The sequence below is a fragment of the Urocampus carinirostris genome, chromosome 7 (genome assembly GCF_059441175.1).
Source record: "Urocampus carinirostris isolate Australia breed hairy pipefish chromosome 7, RoL_Ucar_1.0, whole genome shotgun sequence".
Classification (NCBI taxonomy): Eukaryota; Metazoa; Chordata; class Actinopteri; order Syngnathiformes; family Syngnathidae; genus Urocampus; species Urocampus carinirostris.
Window position 1 is genome coordinate 35635063 of NC_142355.1, and position 11765 is coordinate 35646827.

The window sequence follows — 11765 nt, forward strand, 5'->3', positions numbered from 1 at the left end:
TGAAAATACAAGCATAGTAATAACATAGTAACAACATAGTTACGACATAGTAATAATCCGATACATTTTAGAGTTTCATTTCAAATTGATAACCCTTCTGACTATGCACACTCGTAATAAAGCTGTTTCCAATATGCACGCTCCTAAAAATATAAGACTTGTAATAACATAGTAACGATAAAGTAATAACCTGACAAAATAAATCAGAATATGCATACTCCTAATAGAAGCAACCTGGTATTAATATTGTAACGACATACAAATACCATGAAGCAGATGCAGAGGCCATCATATCCAAAATACTGGTTGTGATTACTTGTGTTCTGTTTCCCAATGCAAGGACAATTTCCAGAAGCTGATCCAGGTTCAGTGCAGCCTGAATGGCCACCATGAGATCGTCCAGCCTGGAAGGGTGAGACACTTATTAAAAATATAAAAAGGAGTCTCAATTGCATTTTAAATATCATTTGTTTCACTTTCTAGATATTCCTGAAGGAAGGCATTCTTAATAAGCTGTCAAGGAAGGTCATGCAGCCAAGGATGTTTTTCTTGGTACAATACATTTAAAAAAAAAAAACTTGAATTGTACCACTATTTATGTTCTAATTAAGTTATTTTTCCTTCAGTTTAACGACACCTTGCTGTACACAACTCCCGTTCAGTCGGGCCAGTACAAATTCAACAACATGCTGTCGCTGGCAGGGATGCGGGTAAGAATTCCCTGTCCTTATTTTACTTTAACCTCCTTTAGCTCCGGATATTGAACCCTCTTTTATTCAACAGGTGAGCAGACCGAGTCAGGAAGCGTGCCAAAACGAGTTCCTCATCGAGAGCGTGGAACGCTCCTTTATTCTTTCTGCCAGGTCATTTTGCTGTTTTTTTGTCCTTGTTTTTTTTATTAAATTGCAGTCAAGTAAACTTGAATTCTTTTTATCGTGGCAGTTCTGCGTCGGAGAGAGACGAGTGGTTGGAGGCTATTTCCAGGGCGATTAGTGATTTCACCAAAAAAAAGATCACGTTCATATCTGGAAAGTCTTTTGATGAGGTAGTGTTGCTGCTCCATCTGACAGAAACAGAAGTTTAACAACGTAGTGTGTCTTAGGCAAACACGTAATAAAGACTTTAAAGCAGGGGTCAGCAACCTTTTTGGTGTGGAGTGCCACTTTCAAATTTCCTTGTAAATCAGTGTGCCACACCAAGGTTAATGACTTCCACAACATTTTTTTTAATATCCAACAGAGCTGTCATTTTACACTAGTCCAAATCTACAACATGGATATACATTTAATCGTATAACTGACCAATTCATATTTTACTATTGTTTTTCATCAATCAACTAAAAAATGATTGTGAATAACAAGTGGAAAAGCCTGTAGCCATTCATGACTTCAACTTTTTGCCACAAGAATTAACCAGAATCAACCACTCTTCATCAACAATGAACTACTATCAAAAAAGTGCTATGGTCGGCTACCATACTATTCATCAATGATATCTTGTTGCAGAAAATATCAAAACTTAAAATAACAGCAGCAAGGGGTGGAGGGGGTGCTAACGTTAAGCCTCTAAATAACCCGGCGCGCAACTGAAAATATCTAAATTTCAGGTAAAAATGCGCATTTTAAAAATATAATCATTATTATTTTGCCGTGCGCTTGCGGGCCACTGGTTAACTCCACGCGTGCCACTGCTGTCATAGGTTGCCGACCCCTGCTTTAAAGAGATAAGTTGCTACAGTGCAGTGAAAAAGTATTTGCTCCCTGAACCTAATAGCAAGTTGAGCCACCTTGGGCAGCGATAACAGAAATAAAACTTACGATAATTGGAAATGAGTCTTTCACAACGCTGTGGGGGGATTTTGGTCCGTTCCTCTTTACAGAATTGTTTAAAATCTGCCATCTTATAGGGTTTTCTAGCATGAACTCCCCGTTTAAGGTCACGCCACAGCAGCTCAATTGTATTTAAATCAGGACTTAACTTAGTCACTCCAGTACCTTCATTTTGTTTTTTTGAGCCATCCTTGCTGGTGTGTTTCGGATTGTTCTCCTGCTGCATGATTCAAGAGCACTTAAGATTGAGGGCACAAACTGGTGGCAGGCGTTCTCCTGGATCTTCTGGTAAATACCAGAATCATTATTCCGTCAACTGCCACCACTATGCTTTACTGTTTGCATCATGTTTTTTTTGTAAAATGCGGAGCCATTTTTATACCAAAACCTTAACTTTTTGCCTCATCAGTTTACGGAATGTTTCTTTAACAGTCTTGAGGATAATCAAGATGCTTTTTTGCAAACGTGAGACAACTGTGTTCTTTTGTGACTGCAGGGGTTTTCACCTGGGAACTCTCCCATGGATGTCATTTTTGGCCAGTGTCTTTCATATAGTGGAGTCATGAACAGTTATCTTTACTTAAGCTAGCGAGGCCCCCAGTTCTAGGGAGTTCTCTTGTAATCTCTTGGATGAGCCATCATCACACTCTTGGAGTAATCTTAGTTGGTCGACCACTCCTGGGTAAGTTTGCCACAATTTCCAGTTTTTTTCATTTGTAAATAATCGCTCTGACAGTGGTTTGCTGGATCCCTACAGCCTTGGAAATGGCTATGTGACCTTTTCAGGAATGATGCATTTCTATCACTTTTTTCCTAATTTCTTGTGGATTTTTTTAAGATTGTGGCATGTCAATTGTGTTCTTGAGATTTTGTAGACTATTTCACTTTGTCCAACAGATTCAATATTTCTTGATTCAACCTAGGTGGTGGCCCTTGCAATTGAACTCAGCTTTACAGAAACTGTGGTTAGTCACAGTTGCTCTGTGATTTAACACCTACTTTTTTTAAATTGGACCAGATAGGCCTTAATAAATTGGTTTGATGATCTGAAATCTTTGTTAGTGATAAATATGCAAAAACACAGAAATCAGGAAGAGGACGAATCCTTTTTTAGCGACACTGTATTTTAAAAATTCATATAAACTGTTAGCCCTTGATGCTAATCAGTAACAAAAAAGCAAGAAGGTTGGTGACTCCTTAGATAACTTTGACTTTTTGTTTTGGGGACGGTTCAGGGCCAAATGAGCAACGGAGACAGCGACTCTTTGGGCAGCAAAGCTCCGATTTGGATCCCGGACCCTCGTGCAACAATGTGCATGATCTGCACATGCGAGTTCACGCTCACATGGAGGCGACACCACTGTCGAGCCTGCGGAAAGGTGAGACGCATCTTTTCAAAAACAGGAATGTTTTTGATTTTATTTATGAATAGTCAAATTTTAAACATTCTTTTTTATTTCATTTTATGTTCATTTTGATTTGGTATCCAGTGACAAGATTGGATAGATTGAGAAATGAAGTTGTGAGAGACAGATTGGGAGTTGTGGTGGAACTGAGCAAGCGTGTGGATAAGAGAGTACTCTGTTGGTTTGGACACATAGAGAGGATGGATGAGGAGCGAATGTTGAAGAAGATCTACAGAGCAGAAGTAAATGGAAGGAGACCAAGAGGAAGGCCGCGATTGACGTGGATGGATGTTATGAGTGTACTGCAGGAAAGAGGTTTAAATGTAGTGGAAGCTAGAGCTCTTGTTGGTGATAGGAATGAGTGGAGAGGTGTTGTGACAGGATAGTGGGATGTTTAGACGCGTTCTAAAGGATGGACAGGGCACCTGTATGATGCGGCAGGGGTAAACCAGTGAAAGCTGTCGGGCCCTGCTGTTGAACAGAAGAGTGTGTCGTGTCACCCTGACCCGAGTGACTGACCCGAGTGACATGGCCGCTTTCTTGTGTCACGTTTCATCTGTAGGGACGAAAGCATGACCAACTTAGGTGCCGAGGTGCCTAACTTGTTTGGGTGTTTGGGCATTTGGGTTGGCCATGGTCCAAAATATTTTGTGTTTTTTGCTATTTTTCCCTTTTTATTTTCTTTTTATTTTCTTTTTAGTTTATTTTCCTTGTTATTGTATGTGTTTGTCTTGCTGTCGGTCACCCCTCTTGAAGGATATGGCCAAGATAGATAGATAGATAGACAGATAGACAGATAAATAGATTTGGTATTTTGGGGAATTTAATTTATTTATTTTTCTTGTTATCTATTTTTATTCTATTTTTTGTATTTTCTTTTATACTTTTTTTTTGGTAAAATATTTTTTTTTCCTTTTTGGAGTAATTTATATATAATTTTTTTTGTCATTTTTCCTTTTTATGTATCTTTTAAAATTGTATTACATTATTATTCTTTATATTTTTTCTGTATTTTCTTATGAATATTTATCATTCTTTTTTTAGTATTTTTAGAAGAATTTGCAATGGTCTAATTCGGTTTTTTTAACTTGTAATTATTTTATCATCTTGTAATATTTTGTAAATTTCTTTGAAAAGAAAATTGTTTTTGTTTTTTAGTGCATCGCATATTCATTTGTATTTGTTTAATTTCTAGAAGATTGAAGTTTAATTTTAGTTGTTTATATTAAGTTTTGAAATGTTTATTTTACATATTTTATTTTTAAACTATTTTTTGTATGTTATTTAAATAAAACATATTTTATTCTCTTTTTTAGTAATTCATTCATTTTATTATTATTTTTTCCTTTTTTTAGAGTAATCTATTTTTAGTCATGTAAACTTTTTTAATTTTTTAAAGTGTTATTTTTCTATTATCATTATTGTTATTTTTGTGAAAAAGGTTTTGTTTTTTTGGTAGTATTGTTTCTTTTATTCTTTTTTGATAATTATTTTCTTATGTTTTATTTTTGTTATTTCTTTGTAAATTTAATAATTTTTGGTCATTTTTGAAGTAATTCCTTTTAGTTTCTTTTAATTCTTTTTTTGTAATTTCCTTTTTTTTATCAATTACATATGTATTTTTCTTTTAAGTAATCTTCCCAGTAATTTCCTTTATTCTTTTTTAGGTTTTGAATAGAAATTTGTTATATGTATTTTTATCATTTTTCTTAATTTCAGAATATGAACGTGCAATGAGTTTCGGATAAATATTTTAATGACAGCCAAGATATGTCTCTTTTAAAGAATCTTCTGTTGTAAGACCAATTGTAATCCTTTTTTGTCCACTAGGTCGTGTGCCAGTCCTGTTCGTCCAACAAGCAAAGTTTAGAGTACCTTAAGAACCAGTTAGCCAGAGTGTGCGACCAGTGTTACCTTGCACTGCGCCATCACCAGAGTACATCTTGCATTATTTATACCTTTAGCTTCTATGCTTTTAAAAATCGCATCATGATTTTTGTTTGTCCAGGTGAAGAAGATCTCTCTGCAGCTGCCATTCCTAAAGCCTCTTTCGCCTTCTCCCGCAAACACAAGCGGATACCAGCGGCCCTCAAAGAGGTGAGTCTCACCTCTTTTCTTCTGTAATCGTATCTTTGATTAATTCGAGTTTGATGATCTAAGGTGTCGGCCAGCACGGATAACTCGTCCATGAGCGGCTATTTGCTGAGGTCCAAAGGCAAAAAGAAGCAAGGCAAGCGCTTGTGGTTCGTCATCAAAGACAAAGTTCTCTACACTTACGCGGCCAGTGAGGTAGGCGCCACTCAAAGAGCAGAAAAAAAGGCTGGATTGATTATTATTGACACTTCGTCTATATCGAGATATGTGAGGCTATTTTTGCCTTAAATCAGACTTGTAGTAAGTCATCCTGGCCATTAGGTGGTGGTAGTTGGTGCAGGGGTGTTCAAACTACGGTCTGGATTCCATTTACAAACCCCATGACCCTATTTTAGCAGCCCTCAGTACATTGTAAAAATTGGAACTTAAATAAAAAAGAAAACCTGGCAAAAATAGACATTATAAAACATAAAAGCTTACCAAAATCGGACACGAGAAAAAAAATGAAGACTGTCCCATTGTCATGATTACTGATGTCATTCAGATGTGCCCGCTCATTTGTCTCCAACCGCCGCGAGTTCCGATTGGCTTCCTGTCACTATTTGAACCCAGTCCTGTCAATTCTCTGCTGTCAGTCCGTCTGTGAATCTCCGTGTAAACAAGGCAAGACTTTTTCTACCCTGACCCTCGCCTGTCCCGTTTTGCTCTCGTTTGTCTCCGGCTACAACCCGTTTTGATCCCGATCACGTCTGCTCTCCCGTCTTGGCTGACGACTCGCTTCCGACCCCGACCACGTTTTTGCTCTCCTGTCCCGACTACCGACCTGTTTTTTCTGTCACTGACACCGCCATCGCTCGCCACAGAAGATCCACTTCTGTGTTCGGATCACAACCGAGTACGAGAGCGAACACAGGATCGTTGGCCCTTCCTCGTTCCTTCAATAAAACTTACGCAAGTGGGTTCTGTTCTGACACCCATAATCTGACTCAGGGAAATGAAAATTGTGTCCCACGATTGGACATTGGGGAAAAAAATGAAAACTAAAATTCTGTCCTGAAATGAGACACTAGAAATTCGTTTTGAAGGCTGGCCCTGAATTAGACATTAAAAATAAACTAGAAAAATAATAAACCGAAAATTTGACATTAGGTAATGAGAAGGAAAAGGCCGCACCAAAATTGTTAATTGGAAACGAATTATAATTAAAGGGCAGCACGGCGGTGCAGTGGTTAGCGCGTGTGCAGCACAGTTCTGAGGTCATGAGATCGACCCTCCTGTTTGGAGTTTGCAAGGTTCTCCCCGTGCTTGCGTGGAGGAAAGGGAAAGGCCGTACCAAAATTGTTCATTGGAAAAATAAGGAAACAAATAATAATTAAAGGGTAGCACGGCGGCACAGTGGTTAGCGCGTGTGCGGCACAGTTCTGAGGTCATAAGATCGAACTTCCTGTGTGAAGTTTGCATGTTCTCCCTGTGCTTGCGTAGGTTTCCTCCAGGCACTCCAGTTTCCTTTCACATCCAAAAAAACATCCATGTCAGGTTAATTGGCCGGTCCAAAATGTCCCAAGATGTGAACGAGTGAGTGAGTTGTTTGTGTCTGTGTGCCCTGCGACTGGCTGGCAACCAGTTCAGGGTGTCCCCTGCCCACTGCCCGAAGATAGCTGGGATGGGCTCCTGCACCCTTGCGAACCTACCGAGGATAAGTGGTGCAGACGAGGGATGGATAAAAAGTCACATTTTTATTATTCCAAAAATAGGACATTGCAAATAAACCAGTCTCTTGGACTGGTAGTGTCAATCCAGCCCATGTTTTGCTAAGTACACAGAAGAGCATCTATCCCCTCATGCAGGACGTCGCCGCCTTGGAGAGTCAACCCCTTTTGGGCTTCGTCCTCAAAATGGACTCGTCCCAAAAGAGTCAATTCAAGCTTTACCACAAAAATACCCTCTACTACAATTTTAAAGCAGACGATGTCCAAACAGCCCAAAGGTAGTAAACTGTCACTTTATTGATAAAAGTGAATTGTATGCATACTGTATATTTTGTCATTTTCCTTTGTAGGTGGGTCAAATCGTTCCGAGAATCAGCCGTGCTGTAGAATTTTCAGACTCGGCGCTCGATGTTGACATTTCATATCTGGACTGGAAGGTTTTTACCTCGGTTTCCATCTGCAGGCACGACCCGAAGTCAAAGAAAATTGTGTGAATGCGCGATCTACTCTAGTGAAACTTTGTTAAGTGTTTTGCGCTACAGTATACAGTAGACCTCTGGATATGACATTAATCCGTTCTGAGGTTGGGGTTGTAAGGGGAAAATGCCATATGGAGGGGGATAGAAACCTAGGCTAATGTGTTCCGAACCCCCGGTACCCCAAATACAAAAATCAAAATGACTAAATGGAAGATATAGTAGTACCAATTATGTAAAATACAAATTTTTACAATTACATGACATTACAAATAGAAACAATTAAAATCTATTTCACAAATGGTATTTGTGACATAGCTTGAGGTGGTCCAGTGGAGTAGCAGGTGGATCCAGAGGGGGAAGGAAATGGCAGATTAAACTGATCACACTTGTCAAGATTGTCATGCCCTAAGAAACTTATTTTCATAATCATACCAATCGTCAAGTCAAGCCATTTTTATTTGTATAGCCCTTAATCACAAATAGTCTCTAAGGGCTTCACAAGTTATTACATATAAGAAGTTTAGGTTATTCGTATGCTATAGAGTAGAAGTGAGTTTTAAGCTTAGATTTAAACATTTCCACTGAGGTTGCAGATCGGATCTCAGGGGGAAGAGCATTCCACAACACCGGTGCCCGGATGGAGAACGCTCTCGAACCAGCGGAACACTTCTTGGCTCTTGGGATCACCAGGAGACCGGCGCTCTCGGAACGAAGGCTTCGGGCCGGGACATTGGGGGAAATCAGATCTGAAAGGAATGAGGGGGAAAGTCCATGTATGATTTTGTATAGTAATAGGAGAACCTTAAAATCGCATCTTGGGCTAACAGGGAGCCAATGCAGCTTAGCCAAAATTGGGGTGATGTGATCGTACTTTTTTGTCCTTGTTAAAAGCCTCGCTGCAGCATTTTGTACCAGCTGAAGACTCTTGAGTCTGGTCATCGGAAGACCGGAAAGTAGTGCATTACAGTAGTCGAGACGGGAGGTAACAAACGCGTGAATTATGATTTCCGCATCCGACTGAGAAAGTATAGGACGAATTTTAGCAACGTTAAGGAGATGGAAGAGAGCGGTTCTAGTAATTTTCTTCGAATGTGTTTGAAAGGACAGATTGGGGTCGAAAATGACACCTAAATTTTTAAGTGAGTCGCTCTGTGTGATGTGGCAATTGTCTATGTTCACAGTGGTTTTAGAGAATAAGTCACGGGACTTAGATGGACCAATAACTAACATTTCAGTCTTTTCAGAGTTAAGGCGCAAGAAATTGAGTGACATCCACTCTTTTATCTCAGTGAGACAGGCCTCCAAATTTCCACAGTTTAGTGTGGCAGATTCCTCCATCGGGAGATAGTTGAGTGTCATCTGCGTAGCAATGGAAACTGATATTATACTTGCGAATAATATCACCTAGTGGAAGCATATAAATGCTGAAGGGGGCCAAGCACTGAACCCTGCGGAACACCACAAGTAACACTAAATGGCTCAGATGTCAATTCGCCATATTTAACGCAGGGGGTCCTATCGGAGAGGTAGGATCTGAACCGTAAGAGGACGTTTCCTGAGAGACCAATCCATTTTTCCAACCGTTCTAGCAAGATATTATGGTCCACTGTGTCAAAAGCAGCACTAAGATCAGCAGCAGCAAAAGTGATGAAGCGCCAGAATCCATTGCCAGTAGGAGATCATTTGTTACCTTGATCAGAGCTGTCTCAGTAGAGTGGTTAGCCCTGAATCCTCATTGCATGGATTCAAAAAGGTTATTCTCGGACATGAAATCATTCAGCTGCTGTGCCACTACTTTATCAAGTATTTTAGAAAGAAACGGTAGGTTTGACACAGGTCTATAATTACATAAGTTTTCTGGATCAAGGTTGGGTCGTTTCAGTGTGGGTTTGATGACGGCGGACTTAAAAGCCGCTGGAACTACACCTGAGGAGAGTGATATGTTTCAAATATTTAGAACTGAAGGTGCAAGAACGCCAAAGAGACCTTTAATAAGTGAACCTGGAAGTGGGTCGAACTGGCAAGTCGTCGGTTTGGCCGTATTCACCATCTGTTTAAGATTATCGAGTGACAGTTCACTAAAACGGGACAAAATCCCTGGACAGCCACCATGTCGTGCATCTATAGATTTGAGTGCTTTAGTATGTGTTGAATTAATACTGTCTTTAGCAATTTCTTCCTGTATGCTTTGGATCTTCTTAGTAAAGACCATTATGTCGTAGGCAGAATGAGTGGAGCTATCTGGGATAGTCTGTTGCCTTGTGAGCGATGCTACAATGTCGAAAAGGACCTTGGGATTGTTCTTTTGTGACGCAATCACCTTCGAAAGGTAGGCTGATTTTGCAGAGGCCAGGGCCACTTTATACTTCAACAAACTATCACACCAGATTTGATGGAAAACTTCAAGCTTGGTAGCGCACCATTTTCTTTCAGATTTCCTGCATTCTCGTTTAAGGGATCTAGTTTCATCATTAAACCAAGGTGTGCGTCTTTTAGGTCGTGATTTAAGCTGGATGGGCGCTACTGAATCCAGGGCACTAGCCAGGGTAGCATTGAATTCATTTAGGAGTGGTTCGATAGAGCCTATGTAGGAAGGAAAGGACGCAACTGCTCCTGGAAGAATATCAGAGAGCTCAGAAACTGTGCCCGTGCTTATATTGCGTCCAGTAAATCCTTCAGTTTTTTTGGTACTACATTTAGCTAGCACCTCAAATGTAACTAAATAATGATCCGAGATAACTGTAGTACACGATAGCACCGTCATGTTTGAGGTTGAAACTCCTCGAGTCAGAACCAATTTGTTACGTCCGTGCAACCTGGCAAGAGTAGCGAGTTGTGTGCCTTCTTTGTTTTTCTTGTTAATCACATGCTCTGTTTGCATGGTTATCATATTTTTGCCATCACTGCAAGCCTTGGGACCCATATCGGATAAATACAATACAAAAATACACTATAGTATAACAACCTGCAAAGTCTTTATGAAACACAATTCTGAGCTGAATGAAGAAAGGGGCATTGTGGGAGGTAGTTCAGCCAATAGCCTATCGGAATTTTCATTACGCAGTGACCGGCATGCACGACATTGACCAACAGCAGACAAGTATCTTAGGAACATCACTCCATACAAACAAAATGTTTGTTGTTGTAGTGGTGAAATGTTGTAAAGAGGTGCACCCCCCCTAAAAAAAATATCTTACTGCCCATCGTAAAATGAAAACGTTGTAAGGAGGGGCACCGTATCCCGGGGTTCCATTTTATTTTCATACTTAATGTGAACATGAGTGTAGCAATGTACACATTTGATCTGATTCACCCTTTTTAGGATCGCCTCTTGAAAAAGAACCCTTTTGTCTTCATTTCCAGTTTTATTATAATTTTGGTGCATTTACAAAGGATTCACCGTTGCACGTTTTTTAATTCCTAATATACTTTTATTAAGTTATTATTTTTAACAGACGTGTGTTGGTGCAACATAAACCTAGCCCTTGTATTTGTTGTCACTCAAATGTGTAAAAAGCTGTATAAATATTAACAATCATAGAGAATTTGTAATTAAATTGAATGAGAATCTTGTTTCTGTAATAAACTCAATTGTTTTAGCATGCTGTCCACTGTGTTTTTTTTTTACTTCATGTTATAAAATTATACTATGTATGTACAATGTATTAGTATAGTTCTAATCTTGTTATAAACAATATTCAATTCATTGTTTATCAATGACATAAGACAATTGTAGTATTTCTTCCTCATGCCATTAGGCTCTTTAACTCCACCCGGGGGAGTAAAAGCCCACATTAAACCCCACCCCCACATTTGCATATTAGCCTATTGTTATTACAGTGTGTATTTTCCGTAGCACTATTTAAATACTCTATAGCAACATGTTATATTGGGTATTTTTGTATTCAAAATCTTAATTTTTCAACACAAGGATACTGCTGTAAGTGTGAATTTCCCTACGCGGATGAATAAAGTCATGCCCTTGCGAAAAAAAGAATACATGTTGTATGTAACCTTTAAGTCTCCTTTTAAAACTAAATATTGTTTCAAATTAGTAAAAGGAATTTTAAAAGTATAAACCCAAACAAAAATTAACAGGGTTTACCAACTGTGCCCCAAGTAACTTTCAAAAATTAGAATTTATTCGCAAAATAAAAAGAAACGAGTCCATATTATAACCAGATGTCCTAAAGTTGTAATAAAATATAACCAAAAACAAACGCTACTCAAGCGTATTAATGCACATGC

The 11765-nt window shown here is 39.0% G+C and overlaps 1 protein-coding gene across 2 annotated transcripts in view; it reads left to right on the forward strand.

The window, feature by feature from the left end:
* LOC148363154 (FYVE, RhoGEF and PH domain-containing protein 6-like) overlaps positions 1-11116 on the forward strand; it is a 39623-nt gene extending 28507 nt beyond the window's left edge. Inside the window, exons 12-22 of one of the 2 annotated variants that reach the window (XM_088340711.1) lie at positions 341-412; positions 484-552; positions 627-710; positions 784-863; positions 943-1045; positions 3065-3208; positions 5066-5171; positions 5244-5332; positions 5396-5524; positions 7177-7316; positions 7389-11116. In XM_088340711.1, coding sequence (XP_088196837.1) covers positions 341-412; positions 484-552; positions 627-710; positions 784-863; positions 943-1045; positions 3065-3208; positions 5066-5171; positions 5244-5332; positions 5396-5524; positions 7177-7316; positions 7389-7425 — 1053 coding nt within the window. In that variant the 3' untranslated portion in view covers positions 7426-11116. Of the gene's footprint in view, positions 1-340; positions 413-483; positions 553-626; positions 711-783; positions 864-942; positions 1046-3064; positions 3209-5065; positions 5333-5395; positions 5525-7176; positions 7317-7388 lie in introns of both variants that reach the window. The other variant, XM_088340710.1, reaches the window with a different exon arrangement.
* The last annotated feature ends 649 nt before the right edge of the window (positions 11117-11765 follow it).